The 27,703-nt window shown below is 40.4% G+C and overlaps 1 protein-coding gene across 3 annotated transcripts in view; it reads left to right on the top strand.

Annotated features, from left to right (window-relative positions):
- Window positions 1-27,703, top strand: part of Fndc3a (fibronectin type III domain containing 3A) — a 134,472-nt gene that overhangs the window by 84,838 nt on the left and 21,931 nt on the right. For all 3 annotated transcript variants that reach the window (XM_041666568.1, XM_041666576.1, XM_041666582.1), the window contains 10 exons: window positions 1,313-1,389; window positions 9,977-10,211; window positions 14,427-14,696; window positions 16,313-16,371; window positions 19,865-20,022; window positions 20,126-20,185; window positions 21,126-21,264; window positions 23,058-23,111; window positions 25,441-25,565; window positions 26,706-26,880. In XM_041666568.1, coding sequence (XP_041522502.1) covers window positions 1,313-1,389; window positions 9,977-10,211; window positions 14,427-14,696; window positions 16,313-16,371; window positions 19,865-20,022; window positions 20,126-20,185; window positions 21,126-21,264; window positions 23,058-23,111; window positions 25,441-25,565; window positions 26,706-26,880 — 1,352 coding nt within the window. The remainder of the gene's footprint in view (window positions 1-1,312; window positions 1,390-9,976; window positions 10,212-14,426; window positions 14,697-16,312; window positions 16,372-19,864; window positions 20,023-20,125; window positions 20,186-21,125; window positions 21,265-23,057; window positions 23,112-25,440; window positions 25,566-26,705; window positions 26,881-27,703) is intronic.

Here is a 27,703-nt window from a genome sequence, read left to right as displayed (position 1 = left end):
TACCACCTGTGCTCTTGTGCATTCTCCACCTGTGCTCCTGTGTATTCTACCACCTGTGCTCGTGAGCATCCTCCACCTGTGCTCCTGTGCATTCTACCACCTGTGCTCGTGCGCATCCTCCATTTGTGCCCCTGTGTATTCTACCACCTGTGCTCGTGCGCATCCTCCATCTGTGCTCCTGTGCATTCTACCACCTGTGCTCGTGCGCATCCTCCATCTGTGCTCTTGTGTATTCTACCACTGTGCTCGTGTGCATCCTCCATCTGTGCTCCTGTGCATTCTACCACCTGTGCTCTTGTGCATTCTCCACCTGTGCTCCTGTGTATTCTACCACCTGTGCTCGTGCGCATCCTCCATCTGTGCTCTTGTGCATTCTCCACCTGTGCTCCTGTGTATTCCTCCACCTGTGCTCGTGCGCATCCTCCATCTGTGCTCTTGTGTATTCCTCCACCTGTGCTCGTGCGCATCCTCCATCTGTGCTCCTGTGCATTCTACCACCTGTGCTCTTGTGCATTCTCCACCTGTTTCCAGCCCAGGACAGGACTGTGCTGCACTGCACAGCACAGCACAGCATGGAGTTTTTCAAGTGCCTCACTGTCCTTCCGCTCTGCTGTGCCTTCTGTCTGTTTTGTTGATTTGTGTGTGTGTGGGGGGGGGTGTGGGGGGTGTTCTAGGTTCTTTTGCATTTCTAATTGATTTTTTTAAATACAAAGTTCAGTTTGATTTTCCTCTTACCCAACCATTAGAGGTCCGTGGGTTGTTTGTACAGTAAATAAAATGATTTGGGATATAAACCAGTTGAACATTTCTACTGGAGAACCTGGAAATCTTAGGTTTTCAGTGTTACCCAAGTTAGTGTAAACACTGGGCAAGTTTGAGAAATATAGGTGTGCTTGAAAGATAATCTGTACACTTCATAAAGTAAATGCTACATAAAAGCTTACTTACATATCATAATTTATTTAATGAAAACATAAAAATGTAAATGTTAGTTGGGCGGTGGTGGTGCACACCTTTAATCCCAGCACTCAGGAGGCAGAGGCAGGCGGATCTCTGTGAGTTCGAGGCCAGCCTGGTCTAGAAGAGCTAGTTCCAGGACAGGAACCAAAAAGCTACGGAGAAACCCTGTCTCAAAAATAAAAAAAAAAAAATGTAAATGTTATATAAAAATTCCGTAATCTTAATCTCTTTCCATGGTATTATATTACAGCCACCGTTGACTTAATATTTAACTTAGGTGAAGTAGTTGTACTTTTCTCCACTTCTCCTTGCTAAGTACCAGTGTATTTTTTTGTTTCTGTGACCCATTCAGGTCCTGCTCAGGTTCCAATGATGTCCCCAAATGGTTCCGTGCCTCCTATTTATGTGCCTCCTGGATATGCCCCACAGGTATGCCTTTTGTGTTCTGTTTCTTTATATATGTATCCAATGATAATGTTAATTCTCTTTGACTTTGATTCTGGTGAAAATATGCTGTTAAAGTTCTGGATGTTATCCACTGCAGTATTGTCTATAAACCCATGTAAAATATTTTACTACATTTGGAAAGGAGAGAAAAGCACATTGGTAGTACTCATCACTCAAGAGTTGCCTTTGGACATTACATGAAAAAAGAAAATTTAGAGTTTTGTCTCCTTGAATATACAAATTGTGTAATTAAGTTAAGTCCCCACACATAGCTTTTTACATTGGCTTTAAAGGAAGCCAGGATAGTGCTGCCAGCCTCGGGTCCTGCCAGTAATCATATGAACATACTGTGGTGGATTCTTGCTTCCTCTATGAAGCATGTCTCAGTATGACAACAGACATTAATACGGGAGGCTGGAAGTTGCCTGGAATTGAGAGTCAGAACAGCTGGGTCCTTTATCTCAGCCCTTGCTGGCTGTTGGGATTTGGGTATATCAGCTTTCTTGACTCTTGGTGCCCTCCTTGTAACGAGGTGAAGACACCTGAGATGGAGTAGTCTTTGTAAACAGCCTCTGGTCACTGTGACTGCTTCAGTTTCATGCAGTGCGCCCTTCATTGATTAGAATTTGCATTCTACATGCAGGTTTAACTAACATTCTCACTGCTGCATTCCAGACCTAATGGCTTTTTTCCTGCCTGATTTCTGGGACCTTTAAAAATTAAATAGCATTGATGTGATTTACTCCAGCTTGTGTTGATGTAACGTCTGTTTCTTCTGCTGCTCTGTTGCTCTTCCTCAGAAGTTTGTTCACTTAAACAGAGACCTTTTTCTAGCATAATTCACTTCAAACATTTACTGAGTAGTATTACTGCCAAGCAATGTCATGTGCTCTTGACGTATGAGTGAGACAGTTACTCCAGTTAGATGGGATTCTTGTAGAGGCAATTATTATTCGTATTTTGTGGTGGTGGTAATCATTGTTTATTTGGGGTTTGGTTTTGACTTACTGTTGAGATAAGGTCTCACTGTATAGACTACACTGGCCTTGAATTTATGATCCCCTTACCTTTGCCTCCCTAGTACTAGAATGAATCACTGTGCTAGGCATATGCTCCCATCTTACAATACTTTCTTGTTTTTATGACAAACCCTCAACCTTCTCATTTCACTCAATCGTGAGTATAGAAAGAGATTTTCCAAGCCTTTACTGGCCTCTCCTGGATATCATATGTTTATCACAGTTTGCTAGTTAATTTTCTTGCTTAGGAAGATGAGGAGGTTTAGCAGCAGGTCTTATATACATCAGTGTTCCCCAGATGTATAGTGATACACAACAGCCACTCTTGAGAATGAGATAGGCAACACTATTACCTCCCTCGGAAGTTTACAAAATTCTTGTAGGGAAAAGCAAACAAAAAGCATCATCAGTGGGCAGATTAGTGTATTAAAAGGAGAGTGAGGGCAAGCGTGAAAATAGAGTAGAGCTAGTTGTGTCTTAAAATAGCACGGTGGAACAAACCACACAGGGAAGGTATGGTTTAAACTGAATCTAAGGAAAGGTAGGTGTTTCCGTGCCTTTATCTGATGAAAAGGGATTCTAGAAAGAGAAATGGCTATTGCTGATGACCTAAAATGAAGGTGTATCCCATGGCTAGTAGAACTGAGTAAGAGTAGAGTGAGGTCAGAGTTCACTAGATGGGTAGGCACTCTGCTCATTATAGCCTCAGTACCAAACACCTACCATCAATACTTAGAAGTCAGTCATCATCTAGATTGAGGGACCAAAATGACTCCTTAGAGCACCTCCTTGGTCTTTTTGCTTCTTTGCACACAAAAGCCCTCCATGTATGAGCTTATCCATGAGCAAAGTATAAATTTCTTGACCTGTGGTTTGCCTTGCACCCGTGTTCTCTTGATACTTCCAACAGTACTCCACTTTTGTATGACCTTTGGTTCTTACTGGTTTCCTTTCTACATGATTTTAATAAAGCTCTTGTTTAGAGAATGCTAATTACCCCAGTTAAAAAAATTGTTATTCTTTCAAGCCCTAGATCACGTTATTTGTACTAAATTTTGTACTATTATTCTCATGAGGTCTTAGGTTCCTTGGAGATAGGAGCAGCCCTTTAATTAATTTTGCATTCTTTACTCGGATGTAGTAGATGTCCCGTAAGTATTTGTCAAATAAATTGATGAATTTTAATCATAATCTTTCTGGAAGCATTGTAGGAAGCTAGTGAATTTATTGCTACTATTAACTTAATTTAAAAATCAAGATTGCCTCTAGGAAATTTATCAGTTTGAACTATATGATGTAACCCCAAAACAAAAAAATCAGTCTTTTGAAATACTCTTAAGACTCTAGTAAGACTGTATTCTCGGGTTCTCATATCCCTGCTAACATACCCCCTTTCTGTGACACACAATCTATAATACTAGAAAACATTAAGATCTACATTGTACTCACAGCTAAACACTTGACACACTGTCAAAGCCTGACACGTAAGCATAGTGCTAGCAAATCAAGAAGCCAGGAGTAGAAGGAAGAATCGAGGCACATGCATGGCTATAGGAAAATGCAGATTGTTTGGTGGGAATGAAGTGGTACACACATTAATGACTGCCATCTGGTCTCCTTTTAGCATGTTACACTCTGAGCAAGCTCACTTGTTAGATTCCTGTAGTACGTTTGTCCTTAAAAAGCAGGAGGAAAGCCTCAGACCAGACCAGCTGTCTGGAAAAGATGCTCTGTGGTCCATCAGCCAAGACCACGTACCTTTCTTATTGGTGAGTCTGAAGCTGTTTCTGGAGCCTGCCCCTTCTGTTAGGTATAATAATAAGCTATGAATGCTTCTTAACAGGAAAGGGAAGGTTCCAAGAGATTGGCATAAAACTGAGAGGCAGAAGTTAAGATAGCAAATGGGGAATAAAGTAAAAGAATTATAAAGTCTAACAAAGTAGATGAAAACATAGAAAAAAATTGGTGACAAGAACTTAAGAAACTGCAGTTCACTAATCTTATTACTTAAGAACCTTGCATTGCAATATGAACTTAATATTTTAATATTAACTTAATATTTTAGAGATGAAGCTAGTGACTTACTAAAAAAATTTATAAATTGAATGGAACTGGATGGTAACATCAAAAATTCTCCTTGGGTTAGGAGATAGCTTAGTGGTCAGAGTGCTTGCTGGCAAGCCTGAGATCAGAGTTCAGATCACTAGCACCTACATAAAAGTTAATTAATTACTCGGAGTGAAGTGTGATCCCAGCATTTGAAAGACAGAGACACAAGATACCTACTCAGTGTAAGCTGAGTAGCTAGACCCTTGGAATCAGGGAGCACTGGGTTCAGTGAGAGATTTTGCCTTAGTAAGTAGAGTGGGCCTCTGTTGAGGAAGACTGCTGATGTCAGCCACTGGTCTCCATGTGCATAGGGTCTTTTTGAGCCAGATGTTGTGGTTCCTAACTGTAATTAAGGGCTTGAGAGATAGAGGCAAGATGACCCTGCTCAGAGCCAGCCTGGGTTATAAAGCAGACCTCCCTTGACTGCTAATGCTTTTGTTTGTTTTAGTGGCATGAGGATGGTTGTTCAGATGAGAGGGTTCCTTTAGGAGGGCCTTGTGGATTTTGTAAAGTGGGGGAAAGACCCATGTTAGCTTAATTACAAGTTTCAAGTTACTCCTTTAAGCTGCGCTTGCTGTTTCAGTTTGGATTGTGTTAGCAGACAGTGGTGAACCACTCCCTTCTTCAGAGCTTCCACAGCCTGGCTGATTCTGGGGCTGTCTTTACAAAACAGCCACATGGGAAGAGCATGAGTCTGGGAAGACCAGAAGAGAACATACAGGGGTTCAGCTGAGATGAGAGAATGGGGGCCATGCTGTCTTGCTGATGTGTATATGTGTGCCTGGTAGATAAAGCAAGGATTTCTCGACAGAGTGCTCAAATACTAATACTATTATCTAAGAACTTCAGGGTGAGTCGTTTGGTTACCAAGTGTGGGGAATAAGCAAGGCTTTGAGGAAGTTGCCCTAAAGAGTCCAGTGTGGTGATAAGGAGACAAGGAGAAGTAAACTTTCTGGTTGAATTGAATGTTTATATTTATAATAGTACAGGTACTAAGGGAAAAAGAAAAGAGCAAAACGGAATTACCTGAGACTTTTGTTGTGTCTAGGAAGGCACATAGCCAGTATAAAATGTCAAATACTGAACACAACCTTTCTGTCTTTAATAGAGGAAACTGGACTTTCTCTAATTACAATTAGATGGTATGTGATTAAGGAGTTATGCTATGATGATCTGTGTTTTAATTTTTATTTACAGACTAGCATAACTTTACTGCTTTTCCTTTACTCTCGTGCCAGAGTACCAACTGATGTGAGTTCAGTGCCGGAATGCTGGCTGCTTCTCAGCAACTGGGCCTCTGGAGACTTGAGGCGGTTTTGAGGTCTTTGGGCCTCGCTCTGAAGTTAAGCTGCCTAAATCATCATTAAAGTGCTAAAGTGCTCTATGTTCTTCTGGTTCTGGTCCAGCTCTTTGTTGTTTTGTGTGGCTTTTTATTTGGTTTGGTTTGTGTTTCCTGGTGGCATTTTTGGTGTTTGGTTTTGTTTTTGTAATTGTGGCAAAATACACATAGCATATATTTATACCAACTTAACCATTTTTAGGTGTATAACTCGGTGGCACCAAATACATTCACGTTCCGTCATCCATCCACAGAACTCTTCACGATGATTCAGACTAAAGCTGTGAACCTGTTTAATAATAACCCCCACTCTCTTCCTAGCTTATCCTCTGCTTTAGTAAGAATACGGCATTAGGAGGCAAGCTGCTTGACTTCTAATGTTAGCTCCTATATATTGCTACTGTGTGGCCCTGGCAATTTAGTTAACATCTCTGTGCTTTGATTTCTCTATCTGAAAATAGAGATAATGGTATCTCATGTACAATATTGTTATGAGAACGAAACAATTTATATTGTTACCTTGAGAAACTTGCAGATTACCTCCCATAAAATATACATGGGGAAAATGAACAAACTCTATGATATGATGAATATTGAGGAGGTGACTTAGAATTAGGGGAATCAAAACTATAGGAAGGAGGGATGACGAGGACTGTGATAACCTGGAAACGGTCCCTGGAGAGACAGTCAGTGGGGACCAAGCGGACTCTCCCAGTCCTACCTCTGCTGTCAGAGATGAACTTAGCTTCTCTGCTGGAGCGCTAGAGCCCATCCCCTTCAGCTGTTCCAAGGGGATGTTGTAGCAGTTCCCTTTGTGTTGTATCTGGCTCCTACCTGCTGGATCATATGCAACCAGTACATCAGCATGTTGATGTTGGTCTCACCTAAGACAAGGAAAAATCAAATGTCTGCGGCCTGCTCTATTATCAGCCGCAACCCTGCTTCTGTATTCCCCTTTGCAAGACTTTCCAAAATTGTGCTGTTAGCTCTAATCTTTCTCTCACTTTCTCTTTTCAGCCCACTCCAGCTAGTTTTGCCTCTGATTATCCCAAAACTATTCTCATGGAGTCACAGTTATATATAGCCCATTAGCTAAATCAGTGGGCACTTATTCTCCATCTGCCCTGTTAGCTTTTGGCACACTTGAGCCTTCCCCCTTCACACATTTCACCAAACTTTCAAACTCCACAGAGGAATTGTGGTTTGTTCCTGGTGCACAGGCAGCCCTTAGATCTTTTTTGGAACTCTCATCTCTGACTCCTAAAAATCCTAAATGCTAAGCTCCACAGGAAAAAAAAAAATAACAAAAACAAAAAAAAAAACCTTTTTCTCTGCCCCTCAGCCTTGCTTATTGCTGTTAGTGGAACACAGTCTTATCCTCGCTTCCCACATAGAATCATCAGCTAATCTGCCTTTAACATCTGCAAATGAGAATCACTTCTAACCCCTTTTTGCATCCACCCTGGGCCAGCCCACTGTAGCCCACCATGGCCCACTGTAGCACACCATGGCCCCCTGTAGCCCACCATGGCCCACTGTAGCCCACCATGGCCCACTGTCAGCTTTGCCTAGTGACAGGGTGGCTTTCAGAAGTTTCCTGCTTTTGTCCCATTTCTCAGTTCAGCAGCGATGCCATCCTATTAAATAGAAGCTCATATTAAGGTTTCTAGACCAGCCTCTGTAGACATTTTCCCTGGGTAATTTTTGCACAGGAATTGCCCCCTTTATTATAAGACAGCTGTAGCCTCCCTGGCCTCTGGACCCAATAAGACCCTAAAGTGTCTCCAGACACAAGCAGATGTCCTTCAGAGGATAGGGTGAACTCTGGATTAGATCTCTCTGCTGCCCAAAATTCTCCTTAAGTGTTCATTTTCTTGTTTTGCTCAAAAACATTTTTTCAATGGCTGAAAGAGTTAATGTTCTGTCTGGATTTGGATGGATAGATAGGGTTCAGTGTTTGTATATTAAGAGGAAACAAAATGAAGAGGAAAATAATCTCAACATAAGTATAAGATACAGAGTCATTTAAGTCATTGTCAGGAGCATCCTGGCTGTAGTTAGAGCTTCAGCATTTGATGAAGAAGAAAAGGAGGATTAGGAAGGCTGAAGGCTGCGAAGATGGCTCACTGGTTAAAAGTACTTACCTTCTAAGCAGTAGAATTGAACCACATAAATGCCTTGGGATGCAGAAGCAAGGGAAGCTGGATAAGATGAGGTGGTCAGCAAGCTTTGCATGTGACTAAGAGACCTGCCTTAAAAGAATAAGGTGCAAGAACAACGATCCCTGGTTATTCAGGCCTCCCCAGGGGACACACAGTGCACCCTCACCCATGCACACATGAGAACATGTATACGTACATACCCCACAAACATATGAAGGGGGGGAGGTAATTGGGACAATACTGAGAACTGTAAATCCTCTCAGAGCTAGTTGTCTTCTAGGAATTACTAACAGAGGACAGTGAGGTGAAAGTGCGTTGTGGCAGATACTGGGGTTCAGTCACTCAGTCTCTGTCAGGCTCTCTAATGTGCCGCCTCCTAGGTTTGAGGCTGGAAAGCTATACGCTACTCCAGATGCTCTTTAAGTCAGGTTCCAGATACAGCTCAATTTCCATCTGTGCTGTGCATGGTATACATTTGCCAGGGACTTCAGAATAGAGCTAAATAGAAAAAGGGCAGAGTTGAGGCATTCATTTCACTGGAAGCAGGATATTGGTGCAGACCCAGCAGTACATAGATATAACCTGGATTAAGCTAGCAGTGCCAATGTATGCCTTTAATCCCAGCACTTGGGAGGCAGAGTTCAAGGCCAGCCAGGACTACAGAGCAAGTTCCAGAGCAGCCAGAGCTACAGAGAAACCGTCTTTATAAAAAAAAAAAAAAAAAAAAGGAGAAGGAGGACACTCTGGGGTGCTGGAGAGATGGCTCAGCGATTAAGAGTACTGGTTGCTGCTCTTCCTGAAGTCCTGAGTTCGATTCCCAGCAACCACATCGTGTGGCTCACAATGGTCTATAGTGGGAACTGAGGGATGCCCTCCTCTGGCATAAAGGCATACATGCAGATAGAGCAGCACTCATACATGAAATAAATAAATCTTCAAAAACAAATAACATGTATTGTGCTAAATGTATTACATACAAATAGTAAATTCATTTGATATATTAATCTAGTTTTGTAGATGAATTATATCACACTTCGATAGATAATGTCTTTACCCCCAATTAAGTCTCTGAAACATAGGTTTATCTGTACCCAGATAAATGCTATATCTACCAAGCAAATACTTAGGTATAAAATGTCCTTAAATATAAGAGGATTTGTCTTTAAACTAGCATTTTGGTATAGTAATTTTTTTTTTCCTGAAATGCTGGGTATTTGTGAAGGGGGTTCCTAATTTCGAGATAAAAGCCTTTACCTTTTAGGCATTCCTGTTTGTCTTTAAATAAAGGTCCTGTGAGGTCCAGGGAATTTATTATTTTTTTAAAAATTGATTCTCAGAGCTGTAATCCCTTGGAATGTGACAGTGTGGGGTGGGGAGGATTTTGGTGGTTGGCTGTGGGTTTCTTCAGACAGAATATCACTGTGTAGACCAGACTAGCCTGGAACTCTGTGATCCTTTTGCCTCAGCCTCTGGGTACTTGGATTTCAAGTATGCAGCAGCACACCCTGCTGGTTTCCAGAGAAAGAAGAGTATCATTTTAAGCCCCAGTGTCACATGTGCTTCTCTTAACTGGGCCTAAGGTGTCTCGTACTCTTTGGTCTTCCTACAACTGGTTTTTAGTACCCCTTCAGTCATGATCCAGAAAAGGAAATTCCTGACCCCATTATGCCCAAACCAGTCAATGCATGTCATACGTGGTCATTCATCATGTAGCCAATCCCATCAGTATTTTAAGGTCTGGTTTAGATAACATTCTTATTCTATTGAAGGACTACTTTATTTGTTCGGTGCTGATTTGCTACCTAATGTGCTGACTACATTTTTTTCATGATGACTCTCCGTTTTTTGAATCCTCACAGGACAGAAGTTCTTACTGTGTACATTTAAAGAGTGGCTTACTTTCTTCACAAGAGGCTTGTAACCTGATGTTCATTTTGTAGGTTATTGAGGACAATGGTGTTCGAAGAGTCGTCGTGGTTCCACAGTCACCAGAGTTTCATCCTGGTGGCCACACAGTTATCCACCGTTCCCCACATCCTCCTCTGCCTGGTTTCATTCCTGTCCCAACCATGATGCCCCCTCCACCACGCCATATGTATTCAGTGACTGGAGCTGGCGACATGGCAACACAGTACATGCCACAGTATCAGTCTTCACAAGTATATGCAGATGTAGGTAAGATATCTCAAACACCCCTGCCTTGTAGAGTTGGCACTCCCTTACTGGATATAAAAGATGGTCTCTTCGTGTCATGTAAAGGAAATAGCACATGATAATGATAGCACAGTGGTTTTCGGTTTTCTGTTACCAGGTACTATTAAGCAACTTTGTCTTCATGATGCAGCAGGTTTCTAGCAAGGAAGTAAACAGAAAATCAGAAAATTAGTGTCTTAGGTCAGACAGAGTGGGGTTGTGTTAGCCAACAGGTCTCCTCGGAGGAAATTTTTAACAAGAAATAACTGCTTTTTTTTTTTTTTTTTTTTTTTTTTACCTTAAAGGCTATGATGCCACTACAAAAAGTTGCTGGGTTCTGTGAGGGATTGAGATGATAAGTGAGCTACAGTCTCTGCCTTCAGTTAATAAATGCTGAAAAGACAGGACTAACACAACACACACACACACACACCTTAGTAATAATCTTATTCTTTGCTATAGCTTTAAACAACATTCATATACTTGTAGCTCAAATTTTATATCTTCTGTGAGAATCTTCTCTAAGCCCAGACTTATCTGTCTTTCTAATAACCCTTCCTGATCTGTAGCCAGAACGTAGCTAACATCAGCCGCAGTGTAAATCAAGTCTGTGCAGCACAGTCTCGGAATAATGTGCAGAGCTATAGTTCCCAGTGATGGAAAGGGAAGGGAAGGGCGTACAAGCACACACCAGCTAAGGAGTGGCTCTTTGTTAGGGAGCGTGACACTAGGCCTGAGGAGCTGTGAGTGCTAAGTCTTCTAGTCAGTAAATGCCTCCTTCCCATTCACGTGTCATATGGCTTCCCAGAGTGGGACCTAGTGAAACACTCCATTGTTAGCCATACCGCTCCTGAGCTTGAACTTCACTGAATGCATTAGCTCATGTCATCCTCAGAAAAACTGCCAAAACACAGGAGGAGGAGCTGAGCTGCAGAAGGACTGGTCTTTACAAGGTCACGTTAGTTAGCTGCTGGGGTTTTCATTCTCAGATCCACTCTATTATAAAATGCTCTTTATTTTCTCCATGATTACTGTTGTTATTTTATCTTTCATTTATAAATGGGGACTAATTATGGTTCTTAGGTTTCAGTGGATTTTTCTGTTTACTGTGTTGTACAAAGAGTGGAATTTTTTATATTTTCTCTACAAATTATCCTTCATCTGAAATGTTTTCAGATTTAGTAGATATTTCACATGCACATGTACACAAGATACACACAAGGTATCTTAGGGATGGGATCTAAGCAATGGAACACAAAATTCATTTATACACATACCCTGATGATAATTTCCATATAGCATTTAGTGATCTTGCACAACCCATCACTGTTCAGATATGGCGTTTCCTATTTGTGTCTTATCAGAACTCAAAATTCCAGGCTTGGGAATTTTTCAAATTTTAGCTTCTTAAATTAGGAATAATTAATGTAAGTCTTAGCTATTTCTACCCTCCCCAGAAGAAACCTTCACCTATCAATAGTCTGTCCTGGTTTCTTCTTTTGCCCCCAACCCTTAATCTACTTTCTGTCTCTCTGTTGTTGCCTGTCCCAGACTTTGCATCGCATTGACTGTGACTAGCAATGTATTTACAGCATTTAAAGTGTTTATGTGAGATGTGATCTTTCTCCCTGGGTTTTTAACTTAGGGCTCATCTATGTTACAATATGCCTTTCATCCACTTGGTGGTTGAGTTGTAGACCTGGAGTGTGTGCATGCCACACTTTGTTCATCCATTCATTAGTTGGTGACATTTGACACTTAATTTTTTTTCAAGTAAATATAGAATATACACATTTATTTGTGAAGGTAAGCGAAAAAAACCCCACGTTTATTGTGTATGTGTGTATACAGTTTTAATATATGCACATACTATATATTTTCAAAATACACACACATTAATTATTTTACATGCATCTTTTGTTGACATTTTGTTATATTAATTATAAATGCATCACTCATTTAAGGATTCAGGAAGATATAAGTTCTTAAAAATTTAAGAAATTTATTTATTTTGTAGATTTTATTGATTCTTTGTGGATTTCACATCGTATATTGCGATCCACTTCTCTCCCTGGCCCCTCTTATCTGCCCTCTGCCCTTTCGGCCTCTCCCCAAAATCAAAACCAAATTTAAAAGAAAAACACAAAACCAAACAAAGAAGACTCTTGTCATGGAGCTGTAGTGTGGCCCATTGAGTCTCACAGTCTGCCCTTTAGTTCATTCACCTTTACTTGTAAGTGTTCTTTGCCAAGAGTCATCAGTCTGGCTCAAGACCTTTGGTTTCTGCTACACCATCACTGATGGGCTCCTACTGGGACTCCTCTTGGACATCTGTTGTCCTGTGTCATGGGATCCTGATGTTTCTTATCTGTAGGTTTGTCCCCTCACATGTTCCAACATTTCATAGATTTGGGGGGTGTTGGGGTGGGCCAACTCATAGCCCTGGCTCCGGGCCTGGGTGCTGGTGAGCTGACCCAAAGAGCTTGAGAGCAGGAGAGATTACCTCACCCCCCACCCCTCCTCACCCATTACCCCCTGCAGCAGGGGAGGAAGCTGGCCCCCAGGGGTTACAAGAGTGGGAGAACTAGCCCTGCCCCTCATGTGCTGAAGTGCAAGAAAGAGTGCTTCTGCTTTCTCTTGTATTTCAGCACCTGAAGTGGGCAGCACACAAGAGCTAATCCTGTTGTGGTGGGCAGGGGCGCAGGTGAGCCAGCCATGAGGGCTTGAGAGCAGGAGAGCTGCACCCCTCCCCCATATGCCCCCTACAGCAGTCGGGAGAGGGCCCTGTACCTTGCCTGGACAAAATAGTGGATCAGGTCTGGTAATGTGAGTGCTGGCGACCTGGATCTGAGGACTTGAGAGCAGAACTGGCCCTGTGCATCGCTGCAGGATGCATAGATCCAGGTTGTGCTAGAGGGCTGACCAACCAGCTACCACCCAGACAGTTGACACTTTCACTGCTTGCTCTGAGTGACGCTGTGCGAACATTGTAGACAAGTGTCTACATTGGCACTTTGCACACTTGTGAGTAGAAGAGCCAGGCATGTGGGAGTAGGGCTTGGGTATGTGTGAATAGCAACTGCCAGGCTGATTGTTCTCTGATCCCACCATTTACTACTCTACCGAAAGTGTGTGAGGGTTCCTGCGTTTCCACACCCACTATCCTTCATAACTGTCTTGTTGCCTGTTTTACCCCATTTTTTTTGTTTTGATCCTTTTTCTTATTTTGTTAATGCTTAATGAATTTGCATATTCATTCTTTAATGGAGTTGGCATTTTATCCTTATGTCATATGTTTTGTATAGCCCGGATACAAGCCCTTCATTAAATCTATGGCTTGTAGGTATTTTCCCCTACAGCCTTTCACTTTCCCTCGATAGAAAAGGCCTAGTTCTAGGCAGTCCTGTTTATTTTGCTTCATTTCTGCTTTTCGTGTCTTAGTAAAAAGTACTACCGAGGTCATGCAGACATACCCCTTGTTTATTTCTAAGGGTTTCATAGTTTCAGCTACACCTTGGGATATTTGATTCATATGTAGTGTGATATAAAGACATACATTTATTATATATGTAGCTATCCACTCCTGTTTTTAATATCTAATTTTATTCTGTATATTCTTATGATATTCATTTCAAGAATATTATGCTATTTTTTAAAGAACACTGTTAGGTTAAAATTTTCTTTACTGTGGAACTTGTTAGATTTTTCTCTCATTTTCTTCAGTACATATCTTAAATAGAAAATTAAAAAATAAATTTTACAGTCCAATTAATTTCTGTTTGCTAACTCCTATAACATTTTTAGTGATTTTTTTTCATTTGTAGAAGAAAATTATAAGGAAATTTAGGTCAGAAATGTCTCCTTTACCTATTTTATATGACTGAGATTAAAAGAAGGTTGAAGAGTCTGCAGACACTGAAAAAAGAGCCGTGACCAGGTCGGCCTGATCTCCTTTCTCACCGACACAGCAGACCATGCTGTTTCTCTGCAGAGTGATAGTTGGGAAGATGGTAAAGAAATGTCTGTGTCAATGTACATAAAGTTGTAACCAAGTCAGGAATTTTTAATTCTGTTAGTGGAGACATAGAAATAGTTTTGTTTTGCAAAATCGCTACTCATTTTATAATAAATTGTACATGATATAATAGGTTTGTTTGTTGAAAGTGGTATTTTAACACTTGTGTTTCCTTCTTCTAGATGCCCACTCTACACACGGCAGGTCCAACTTCAGAGACGAGAGATCTAGCAAGACATATGAGCGTCTGCAGAAAAAGTTAAAGGATCGCCAGGGAACACAGAAAGATAAAATGAGCAGCCCACCACCATCACCCCAGAAATGCCCTTCTCCCATCAGTGAACACAACGGACTAATAAAAGGACAGAGTGCCAGTGGTATGAACACAGGATCGGCAAGAAACAAATCGGGGCGAGGGAAAGGTTGCACACAAGTTGATTCGGAAATAGAAGGTACTCTTGATGCATCTCTGATATTTTTTCATCATTTAAACTGCTAAAATTATACCTTACCTTTCAGCTGTCTCATCCTGGACCACATAAATTCATAGCCTAGCACGTCCCTAACTGAGAAATATTTTAGAATCTAAATGATTGCTAGACAGCTGCTTTCACATTTAGGAAGTCTCAGTTAAGTAATTTCATATCATCATAAATGTGACTAACCAAGATTCCATTTCTTCTGTTTCCGGTCCTTTGGTAAGGCTATCTTGCTTTTACCATGGCTTTATTTTTCCAGCCTCTTTATATATGAATACGTGATAACTAGTATGTCATTAACCAATCTTCTCTGCATGTTCCATAGTTAGAATAGAGTAATCGCCTTTCCTTTGCTTTAGAAATTTATTCTTTTTGGGCCCTTCCCCTAATGTGTGGCTGTCACCTTATGAACTTGGAACACTTCGTTTTAATGTGTATTAGACTCAGTTCTCTAAGGTAAATACAAGCTAGGGTAACAATAGCCTGTCTTTCATGGGTCTAGATTGTGAGGTTCCTACCCAGGTACTTTGACTATAATACTAAGCCTCTCACTGATGCCTATCTTAATTTCCATAGATTTCCTTGATACTGTTACCTGTTTTAACTTCTAAAGGTAGACCACTCTGTATTTTTAGTTTCATCAAATGTGCCAATGAGGCAGACTAACATTCCTTTTCATAAGCACTAACACCGTAGTTCTCTCAGTCCTTGAATGTACTTTTATCTAAAGTGATACTCGTAATTCTTAGTGTGTTGGATTATCCAGTGATGTAGCTGATGAATGTGACAGCAGCTAGAACGCTCCCAGCTTTTGGAACAATATCAAACTTATTGTGTTCACCTTCATCTTCCTTAACATTTCCATTCCTCACACTTTGAACAATGCTTTAATGGCTTTGTGGTTTGTGTGTTAACATTTACTAACATGTTCTTCAGTTTTTGAGACTGCTTGTATATCCTTTTCTGCACTGATGTCTCAGAAGAGTTGGGCTAAAGTTTTCTGTCAATGGTTGCTCTAAGTTATAGCAGATTACCTCTATCTGGGAGAGCATGGTTAAATGCTTAAGTATTGGTTTAAATATGTAAAGTCAGGTGTAGTAATGCATACCTGTAATCATAGCTCCTGGGAGGCTGAGGCAGGAATGTTCCAGGCCCTCTTAGACTATACAGTGAGACCACAAAAGAAAAGTGAAAACAGTGGTATAAGAATGGCCAACAGGAACTTTCCGGAATGAGGGGTTTTTGCAGTCAGGAATGAGAGTACACTTTGTTTAAGAAAGGCCACTGTTCGGGTGGCTGTGCACATGCATACTTACATGCATACAGCACACATTCACACATACTTACATGCATACAGCACACATTCACACATACTTACATGCATACAGCACACATTCACACATACTTACATGCGTACAGTACATGTATTGTACTCTTGTAAGCGATGGGAACAGCTATAATAGAGTTTGAAGCAGATGAATGGTGAACACTACAGATCCCTGTGTGTGGATAAGGATAAAAACTAGAAAACAAGTAGAGGAAAGAGAAATTTTCATTTAAGTTTTTTTTTTTTAATTTTTTTTTTAAAGAAAAAGATGAAGAAACTAAAGCACTTGAAGCATTTCTTTCCAACATTGTCAAGCCAGTGGTAAGTATCTCATGCATTTTTCTTGCTATTTGGTATATTCATGTAGAATTTTGTCCTTTTCATTCAAGCTTTTATTTTAACTTTGTAGGATTGTGAGACCATTTGTAGCTCATCATGATATGAGTGTCTAAAAGAGGGGCCCTTCCTCAGTGAAGCATGGCTGAGGCAAGGAGAACTTGAGTATTTCCAAGGTCCTCATCATAACACTGCTTACAACCAAATACGTTAGAAAAGTATGTATGAGAACAGAAAAGACTTACTTTGATAAAAAGTCTGTATGCATCCCAATGGCTGTGATCTGCTGGGAGAAGCATTTACATTGGCTAAGGCAAAAAAATCAAGTATTGATGCTAAGTGAAACTTTTTAAAACCTTTAAGCATAGGAAGTTTGCCACTGTTAATTAAAAGAATCAAAGAAGTGTCCTGTGGGTCACATTTCCTCTGTAAAAGCTACACAAGCAGAGACATCCACTGCGGCATTAATGTCACGGAAAGTGGAGCAAGAAATGCATACATTTTGATGTTTATACTCAACAAATTATGAAAGAAGAAATGGGCAAAGGTGCTTTTGGACAAAAGTTAAGGAGACATACTAGGAACCAAATTATTTGGACATCATAACTATAAATAATAAAATAGTCTTAGAAAAAAACTTTCTGTGAAATAGTAAAAACATCAAACCGTCAGTACCTGTTCTGATTAGTGCTTTTCTTCCTCTGCTTTTTAAGTGCTGTGACTGCATAGTTTTCCCTCATTCTAACTTCTCTTAGGAATGGAGCCTGTAGATGGAATAAACGGAAAAGTAAATTCTTATCTCATCATAACAATAGCTAATGTTTGCTGGTGTCAGTCTCTTCTGAGTATTTCAGATGCACATGTGTTATTTAATTCTTATAAAAGCTCATGGTGTACTGTTTTCCCCATTTTACAGATAGGCACTGAAGCAGATAAGTAAGTAGTAATAAGAGCCCTACAGTAGGCCTGTCCATCCCAGGCCCTCCAGGACTCCTCGTGGGTGGTTTTGCCAGGATTATGAAAGATAGTAGAATAAAGAAAAACACTATTTTTTTTTTTTTTACTGTGGCACAGGTTAGAATAGAAACGTAAGTGAGTTTACTGGAAGCATCAAATACTTCAGTCTTAAAAATAAAAGTACCTTACAAGCTGATATTTAAATCTAGAAGATCTTCATTGTGTTCTGCAGGAGAGCTGTGGGCACCGCAGAGTGCCTCGTCTGCCTTTAGCTCCTGTTTCTGTGCCGTGCCTACTAAGGAGGGGACAGAACTGTGCACTAAACCGGGGATTTCCAGTAGCATTTGGCATTGTTGAGTTGCCTTCTTCCTGCCAGTTCAAAAGCTCAGTCCATTCCCATAGAGGATATATACACTAACCCAGCCATCTGTAACACACAGCTGCCTCAGCCTCCTGAGACAACTGAGGTGCAGCAGCCATGTTTGTGTGTAAATCCTGCACATGGGGATGTGAAGAATGTAATGTGTGCAGGAGTGTGCCCCGTACCAAGCAGGCGCCCATGGTTACTGTGTCGAACCTTCACTCTTGCTGTGGGAAACTCTGTAAAACAAAGCAGAAGAGCAGAAGCAAAGGAAGTTAGTGACCCTGGTAAGATTTGTGTCAGGGTGATGTAACAGCGCAGGCTGGTTTTCTTAGGTATTGTTAAAAGTGGGCACAGAAAGGACGTTTTTAAGCAGTCATCTTAAGATTGTTTACCGGCATTATAAAAAGAAGTAATTTAGTAAAATAGGGAGCCCTGTTTAATAACCTTTTTTTAAAAAGGTAACCAGGGTTTTTGGTAGTTTTGTGTGTGGTTTTACTTGCTTTGCTTTATTGAAACACCATATTAAATGTATTTATTCATTCCATAAATATTTGACCCTGTACAAAATGTCATTTGCTATTATTGGAACTGGAGATGAACTGGAAAGCAAAGTGTGGCCTCTGTCCCTACAACTTTCTTTAATAAAATCATTGTCATGTGGTAAATGTAAAATTATTAAGTGTGGAGGCCAAGGAGATGGAGAGGAAAGGAACAGTTGTTGCTCTTGGAGAGGACAGGAGTTCGATTCCCAGCATCCTCGTGCATCTCACAACAAACTATAACTCCAGCTCCAGGGAACTAACACTGTCAAGGAAATGTAACTGTTCGGTGTTGTGGATGGGCAGAAGGTGTTGAGCACTGATGCAAACACAGTAGCATGTAAAAGTCACTAGATGTGGCACAGCATACATATGCGCACACATAAATAGAATAAATGCTGACTTGTGTAACTCAGCTGCACACTGTAGGAAAAGTCAGTGTGCATCTCACTTCAGAGCTAGCTGTGCGTTCAGGGTTGGTGGCCTGGAATGTTGCTAAGCCTTTCTGAGGCCATTTCTTCCATAAGATAGAATAGCAGGGTGCTGTATCCTCGTGTGTATTGAACTGGCCATGCTGGCACCGTTTTGTCTTTTTATTTGAGATCTCTGAAATTACTGTGTTTTGAAACCTAACTTCTCTGTTTCAGTCTGGAACTGAACATGCTTGCCATTTTCTCATTTTTATCTTTCTTCAGAACCATTCTCTGCTTTTATGAATTCTAGAACTGTCCCGCTCTAAGTTCCTTAGACCAAGCTCTCAAGTTCCTTTCTCATTTCGTGTGTGTTATGTGTTTGTTTCCTAAGACAGTCTTGCTGTGTGATCCTGGCCTTCCTCAAACTTAAAGTCCTTCTGCCTTGGACTCCTGAATCCTGGGATTGTTGGCATACTGTGGGGCCGCTTAAGGATTATTGTTGTTTCTTCTGCTGTAGCATTTCTGGAAATCTAAAAAAATACTGACGTTTCTGCCTCGACAGTCTTAGTCACAGTCTTTCCAAGTTCACTTCCTGTTTAGTTTTATCATAATATGAACTGACAGGCACAACACCCTGTCTCACAGGTTCAAACATGCCATAGTAACTCAATGACTTCTAACTGTTGTCTTTATTTTCTGCCTATTCTTTTTGGCCGTCGTCAGTTTTTTGACCCACCTTACACAGTCACATCAGTTCCCAGCTCCTGCTCAGGGTCAGGTTCAGTTCTGATTTCTCAGTTCTCTTCACTGAGTGTCCTTGAGTCCCTTAAACCTTCTGAATGTTCTTCCTATAGAAAGGCAGGTGTGCTTGTTTTGCCTGCTTCAGAGGGCAATGATAAGCAACGAGATGGATATGAAAGTGTATTATTTCTGACGTAGCATATAAGAGGAAACAATTCTAGCTGGTTTCTAAATCAGTATTACTTGGCTCTGCTCCAGAAACACGGCTGCAAAGCATCCTGAAGAATACACAAATGGGATGTTTTGCCAGCAACTCTTTAATAAAATTATTTGTCCTGCCGTGAGCTATTTGTGTAGATTGAGACTGCTGCGTCTATGTGGCTCTGTGCCCATCAGCTAGCCCACCACTCCTCATGCGCGCATTTGCTTCGGAACACTGTCACCTGTTGGTATTTGTTCTGCAGGCCTCAGACATTCAAGCAAGGACGATCCTGCTCACCTGGTCACCACCTTCCAGTCTCATCAATGGGGAAGCAAATGAGACAGCTGTACCGGAGCTCTGCAGTTATGAAATCCTGCTGTCGAGCACTGGGAAGGAAGGGAAATACAGAAGTGTTTATGTGTAGGTGTTTTCTGGTCCTGCTCTTCCCTGTTACATGGGATAATGGGGTGTGATAAAAGGTATATTACTAATTGTGCTGTGCATTCTTTTTCGCCTGCCACAGAGGGGAAGAAACAAGTGTCACTTTGAATGACCTGAAACCAGCCACAGATTACCATGCAAAGTAAGGACTGTCTTCTTGGCTGTGCTTTTGTTGTTTTCGGGAGTGGTTTCCTTTAAAATCTAGAATATGTGTTAAACTAAAAATGTGGACTTTAATTTTTGTATTGGAATAATTATCATTTCTCAGTAATCCCAAAACATTTCAACATTGAATTCAAGTTTAAATGTTACAGTAAAGGAAGGGGGATGCTAATTACCCTGTTTGTGGACGAAGGGTTAAAAGGACTCTGTAGACAATGGCTGCAGTATTTGCTTTAGTATTACACACTTGCCCTGCTTCTGGGCTGTTTATACACAGAATCATAAGCAATAATTGTTTACATTTCTGTGTATTACTCTGCATCATGTCTTGGAAAGAGCTTGGGATATTAAGACTCTTGGGATTCCACAGCACTTAATAGAAGCAATTCAGATAATGCCTTCTGGTTTTCTAAGTAGAGTTTGTTAAGTTTTTATTCTCTGTCCTCCCCATCAGGGGCCCAGTTTTAGTCACCCTATTTTTTTTAAAAGAACATTTTTCTTAGAAACGTTAACATTTTCTGTACTTCCACTCCAGACATCTAACCTAATGTTTTTCAGGCTGGATTGATACTGTTATTGTGTGTGTGTTATAGTCAATATTTTTAAATCAATGAAATAGAATCAAATAGAAGTATCAGCATATTAAGAATATTATTTTGGAATATTATTACTTTTGAAAGTGTGTATGTGTGTGCACGTGCGTGCAGAGACATTTCATGTTAACACTTACAGTATCTTTCTTACTTTGACTTAGAGTAAAATAAAACCCTTGGTTTATGCAGTTTTTAAGGGATACTCTTTACTTCTAGATAATACTTTGGTTTTCTTGGTAGGCTGTTTGAAAAGGCACCTTACTACTTGTATATATGTAAAGTTGATACTGTTGAAAGTAAAATGGATAAAACTGTTTTATCCCATAGAGTACAGGCAGAATCCAATTCAATAAAGGGAATTCCCTCAGAAGCTGAGAGCTTTACTACCTTGAGCTGTGAACCTGACACACCCAATTCACCGAGGATAGCTAATCGGACCAAGAACTCACTCACCTTGCAGTGGAAGGTAAGAACAGTCTGTAGAGTATTCTAGCTAGACATTTCTTCTGTTTTCCTTTCTCTGCCTTATGTTAAATGCCAATTATATTTGGAGACCAAAAGAGTGTTCAGTTAAGTATCCTCCTGTTCTCATTGTACAATAAAGTAGGTGTTTGCTTTTTAAGCAAACAACTCACTCTGTGTAGCCAGAACCAACTTGTGGGAGAAAAGAGTTTATTTCCTCATAGAGGTTACACTCCTATTATTGAAGGTAATCAGGAAAAAAACCATGGAGGAACACTGTTTACTGACTTGCTCCCAGTTCTACCTGCCTAGGGATGGTATCACCACAGTGAATTGGGCCCTCCTACATGAAGTATCAATCAGGAAAATGCTGCATAGATATATCTACAAGCAAATCTATTGACTGGAGTCTCCTATAGATGATTCTTCCTCAGATTGCTTGTATAACATCAACAGCGGAAGCTGACAGGAGATGCCCCTCCCATACCGGGGACCTGGGGACTAATAGGAGAGTCTTTCATGTGTTGGACAAACATTACAACTGACTTCCATCCCCTGCACCCCTCTCTCTTATTTTAAACTTGCTGTCCTCCTGTCTCAGTCGTCTGAGGTATAATTTGAAGGCGTCATTTCACCTTCTTATGACTTGAGTAAAGGTAGTTGATGTGATAATTCAATGAGTGTTGTGAACTCTACACATAATGGTCTCCTCCAACTTGGAGGGAAATGGGAAGGTAATCCTCAGGTTATTGAAAATGGACATTCTGTCTTCACCCCCCCCAAAAAAAATTATGAAAAGTCAACATGAGGCTTTAGCAACTTGATTAAAGCAATCTAGAACAATGAACTCTTGGGAAATGGATATTTACCTCCTCCCTCCTTGTGCCTGTGTCTTCCAAGTCCCTCTGCCCTGGAAGAGTTGGGATTCCCAAGATTCTTTTCTTTCTCCCTTCTCATTATGTTCACCTTGAGCCGCTGTTGCTGTGTCAGTCAGTGCTACTCTGACTCACAATATTTAAAATGTTTTAAATCCAACATGTTAGGAGCCTCAGAGTCAAGTTTCTGCAGATACAGAGTTGTAAGGAAGTCATGATCTTTTCTTCTATACAAGTGGGTTGAAGTTGTAGGAGGGAAGCTGTGAGGAAGATTAGGATTCTCATTTCAGTGGTTAAAGGCTGCGGTGCAGTGCCAAGGGGCCCTCCCCAAAGCTGAAAAGATACTGAGTGGCAGTCTGGGGTGATGGCACATTGTGTCTAGCAGCAGGAATCCCAGCACAGCCCTGGCCTGTCTTTCCTTCTGCAGCCTAGCCCTCTGTTTTTTGATATATTACAAAATATTCCATTTACATTGTGAGATGAGTTATAGTAAAAAATGGTGGAAATTTAAACCTAATGTAATCTCTGGACAAAAGGAATGTTTCTAAAAATCACAAAAGTTAGACTAGTTCTTGTTAAAGGAGATTCAGAAAAATGTTGATGGCCTCTTGCTTTGTGTTTCTACTTTTATGTGTATAAGTATTTGCCTGCTTGTATTTATATGTAGTGTTTGTGTCTGGTGCCCCTTAAGGAGAGTATTGGATCCCCTCAACTGGAATTAGGGAAGTTGTGAGCCACCATGTGGGTTCCGGAACCAAACCTGTGTCCCCTGTAAGAGCACCGATTGCTCTTAACCACTGAGCCAGCTCTGTGACCATTTTTAAAGTCTAAGTCATAAAGAACATCTGTGACATAAAGTAGATTCCTTATTATTTATGATGACTAATTTCTTTTTCTTTTCTTTTTTCCCTTGTTGTTTCAGGCACCCTGTGACAATGGTTCTAAGATCCAAAGCTTTATTTTAGAATGGGATGAGGTAAGTACGTTGATTCCTTTTAGTGCTTAAATTTAGGGGTGTATCTTCAGATAAAATGTTTATATCTGTTTTAATTATATATTTTTAAAGAAATTTTTATGTGAATGGGAAGTAGATGGTAGCGTGTTCTTAGAAAATGTAACAAACTGAACTTCCCTATGAAGGAGAATGTGTGTTTTCAAGCAACCACCATTGTTTACTGCTCTATTTGGTGGTGTGCATCTGGGAGACTGGGAACTAAACATGAGGCAGACTACAGTCTGATGCAATAGCCAGTGTTATTCAGAGCATGCGACAGTTTATCACCTGAGTAAAGCGTACAGTCAGAAGGACAAGTACATGTGGCAAAGCGTGTCTTTCCATAGAGATACGTAAACAAATAAGAGCAGTGGCAATGAGTAACCTGAAGTGAGCTCACTCCTCCCTGTCCCACCTGGGAGGGGCACAAAAACACATTCCCAGAACATCCATTTTATGGAGGAACAGAGGTCACAAGACTCTTGTTTACTTGTTTTCTCATACTCGGAAATCTTCTCATAGATTCGTTCATGGACCCTGTTCCAAATCATCATTAAAACAGTCACTTAAGGAGTTGGGAATATAGCTCAGTGGTAGAACTTACCTAGCAAGCATGAGGCACTGGGTGAACACACACACACACACACACACACACACACACACACACGAGTCATTTTTTATAATTACCTTAGGAAAAGGCATGCCAGCCTTAACAGCAAGATTATTTCTTTCCTATGGCCTGTATAATAAGTTATTATAAACATGATGACACTTAAACAACATCTTACAGTTCTGAAAGCCAAAGATATCGTACAGTTTTTACTGGACCAAGAGTTGTTTCTTGCCCTAGCCAGTTTCCTGTGGTCCATGGCTTTGTTGCCGTTCCCTTACTCTTCTGTCTTATCCTGCCTGTTCGTCTTGGGAGGCTCTCTGTGCTTTCATTTGTGGCTCTTCCAGATAATCCAGGGCGACCCTCTTTCTCAAGACCCTTAATCTAGTCACACATTTCAGTCCTGTCACCATGCAAAGTGACATTCAGAGACTAGGGATTCGATTCTGGGTATCTTTGGCCATCACGACAAGCACAGTGGGCTACAGAGATCAGTGTGATCTTTTCCTGGCAGTTATCCCATTCTGTCTTATCCTATTACTTACAGCAGGCAAAGAGAAGGGGGCAGAGAGAGTGGAAATTCTATTGATAGTGTGGGGATTCAACAGTATATTACATGAATAATAAAGCATAATTAAGAAGGTTTTGTTCCAGAAATCCTATCAGAATTCAGAATAGGGTTGCTTTTGATAGATCTTGAAAAATAAACCACATCCTTTTGATAAATGATAGGAGGGCATCTGAAAAAGTACAACAAGAATAGAAAGTTAATTCACTATAATAATTTTATACATTATTAAACAAGGCATTTCTGATTAAAAACAGCTAAAGATATCATTCCATATTATATTATATGAAATTATTTTATTCAAGAAGTTGTAATTAATTTAATGACTTTAAGCTAAGACTGAGGACACAGTCATAGTGTCCCAGCTAGAGAGCAGATATCACCGTTTTTCAGAATGTGTATGATTTTGTGCTTGAACCACACAGTAGACCCAGCTAAATACCACTAAAAATAATAAGACAGTTCAGCCAAACAGCCAGATGCAGTCCTTCTTCAGAGAAGAGTATGTGGCCCCAACTGCCCTTGACTGAGGTACAAGAGTGGAGAATAGGTGGGAAAAGAGGAGCTTGCTCATTTTATTTCACTCTCAACATTTCTAAACTTCCAGTTGTCCTGAGATGGCCTAACTTTCCTCCCTGTGCTGGATAATTGGGCTCTTCCCTTTTCTAGACCTTTTCAGTGTTAAATGTAAGCAGCCACTGCTCCAAACCTCTTAAAGACACATGGCAGTGTCTAGGAGGAGGTTAGGGACAGGCTTCAAACTGAGTTAAAGAAAAGTGACCACTTGTCTACCTGAGAGATCAACCGTCTCCATAACTACTTGCCCCCAGGGAGATTATAAGGTCCGTACCTTATGATAGCCAGAAATTTATCACTGGCTAAAACACCATATTTAATTCAAGAGGCTGTGCAAGGCTGCTTGAAGAGCTCCTTCTGCTCTTAGAATTCTTCACCTGAAGTCAGCCATACATAAGGCACCTAGTATCTCAGTCTTCTCTGAAGATCCATGACAAGTGTATCAGAGTGCTGTTAATGTATACTGTACCAGCTAGTAAATATCACAGAGGAACTGAAGTGCATTTGTCTCTTGATAGTAGTGCATATGAAATATAATAACTAGCCATTTCTCCTAGGGGAAAGGAAATGGAGAATTCTGTCAGTGTTACATGGGCTCACAGAAGCAATTTAAAATTACCAAACTGTCACCAGCAATGGGTTGTAAATTTAGATTATCAGCAAAAAATGACTATGGTATAAGGTAAGACATTTCGTAAAAATATATATGTATATATATTTGACCATCTGGTCAGCTTCATATGTATGATTACCCATTGACAAGTTTGCTTTATTTTGTTAATACCATTATGGTCTAGCAAATCCAGAAGAGAGTGTCTTAGTGACATAGGGGTGACAAAAAAAATTAAATTCAACAATTTTCCAGCCTCAAATATAAATGAAATCTTTACATGTCACCCAATAGGCTTTTTTTGTCTTTTGGGGTTTTTTTGTTTTGTTTTGTTTGTCTTTTTAATCGTCAGATGTATACTTTCATAGTTTTATTTAGAATCTGGTAGGTTCTCTATCTTCAGTGCTCAGTACAAATAGAAAGTTCTTCCTCCCCATTTAATCTTGAAAGGCCCAAATTTCTGTGGTTGATTTGTGAATGAAATAATAAAATCATCTTTAGGGTCAAAAATGGTAAACAAACTGGGCTGGATTAGTATGGTTCTTAGTTAAGGGATAGTCAATAAGTGCTACAAGCTGTCATGTATGGGTTCATTTTCTCTGTTCATAAAGGGTCTCCCTTTGTAGCTCAGCCAATCCTGGACCTTGGACGAGTCCTATTGTAATTCTTTTTACTTTGTTTTATTTTAGAGATTCCGCTGCTCACCTTTATGGGAGTTAGTGATTTAATCACACCATTTGCATTTTCTACCACTTGAAATGGCGTTTATGAGAATTGTCATTTCTGCTTTGTTCGATGGCATGTAGATGTGTGGTTGATGTGTGCACAGAGGGCTTTATGTGTTCTCTTTCCTGCAGACCACTTTGTAGTTTTGGTTTTCACTGACTGGATACATTCACTTATCAAAGTTTAAAAAATACAAACATAACCTACACATTTGAAAGAATACCAACCTTTTGGTGTCTGACTTGGTTACCTTTAAGACATTTGAAATCCATTCAGTTTTGGTTTTCCAGAGCTTAGACTGTTGCTCAGTGATAGGGCTTTGACTTAGCATGTTCAAGTCAAGGATCTGGATTTTAGCCCCATCACAATAACAGCAACAACAAAACTTAGAAATTTCATTTTGAACAAATACCATTAGTGGGCGTGGAGGCTTTTTATCAATAAAAATAATGTTTACGCCTTTTTAAAATTCTCCTGTTCCAACAGTGATTTTAGTGAAGAGGTCTTATACTACACTTCAGGATGTGCCCCCTCTGTACCTGCTAGTCCTGCACTGACCAAGGCTGGAGTCACGTGGCTGTCCCTACAGTGGAGCAAGCCCTCAGGGACACCATCAGATGAAGGAATTTCTTACATTTTAGAGATGGAGGAGGAAGCCTCAGTAAGTATTAATGTATAGTTTAAATAAGAGCTGAGGTCATATTGGTGCAACATTAATCCTGATATAGTAGCCGTCACCACAGGGGTTAGTTCCTTCTCCAAGTCATGTCAGACCTTGCTTTGTTCATGCCCAAGCAAGACTGGGAAGGAAGTCTCAAACTCCTGAGTGTGTGTGTGTGTGTGTGTGTGTGTGTGTGTGTGTGTGTGTAAGAGGTTTGAGGGTTTGTGACTGCTGAAGTCTATGCCTACACTGCCAGGACACGTTGCATCTTCCAGCCAAAGTCAAATGTAGATTGACTTAGAAATAAGGGGGATCGTCCCCACTGTCTTCAGCCTTCTGCATAGAGCAGTTTCAAAGTAGTGTCTCCCTTCTCCACATAACATTCAGTACTGCTTGTCGACATGCTGCAGAAGAGTGAGAGTCACAAGGGAGACTGTGTAATACATACATCCCAAATCTAGTTACCTGCCTCTGCTGGCCTCTAGCGAAGCAGAGCTTCCTTTTGAATTAGAATAGGTCACAGCGGCACAGTAGTAAGAATATACTATAAATCTTTACATTGTATACGTTTAAATGGTGAATCATACTATATTTTCAATTGTATCTCCACTTTTGATAATTTTCAACATAGGAGCTGATACAGTTATGAAATATTGTCACTGGGACTTTAAATAACAATATTGAATCCAAGTCGTACCTTAACTCCTAGTGCGGTGAACCATTTATTTCTCCACTTAACACAACTATGTGTTCATTCAGGGCAAAGTAAACATGTTAAATGTTTATGCATGGTTAGTTCTTATCGCATCTCTTGGAAATTTGG

Source organism: Microtus oregoni, unplaced genomic scaffold, assembly GCF_018167655.1.
Source record: "Microtus oregoni isolate MIOR12 unplaced genomic scaffold, Mior012 000001F_ref0000356, whole genome shotgun sequence".
Taxonomy (NCBI): domain Eukaryota; kingdom Metazoa; phylum Chordata; class Mammalia; order Rodentia; family Cricetidae; genus Microtus; species Microtus oregoni.
Note: the sequence above shows the minus strand (reverse complement) of the source record. Positions and strands in the feature narration are given on the sequence as shown.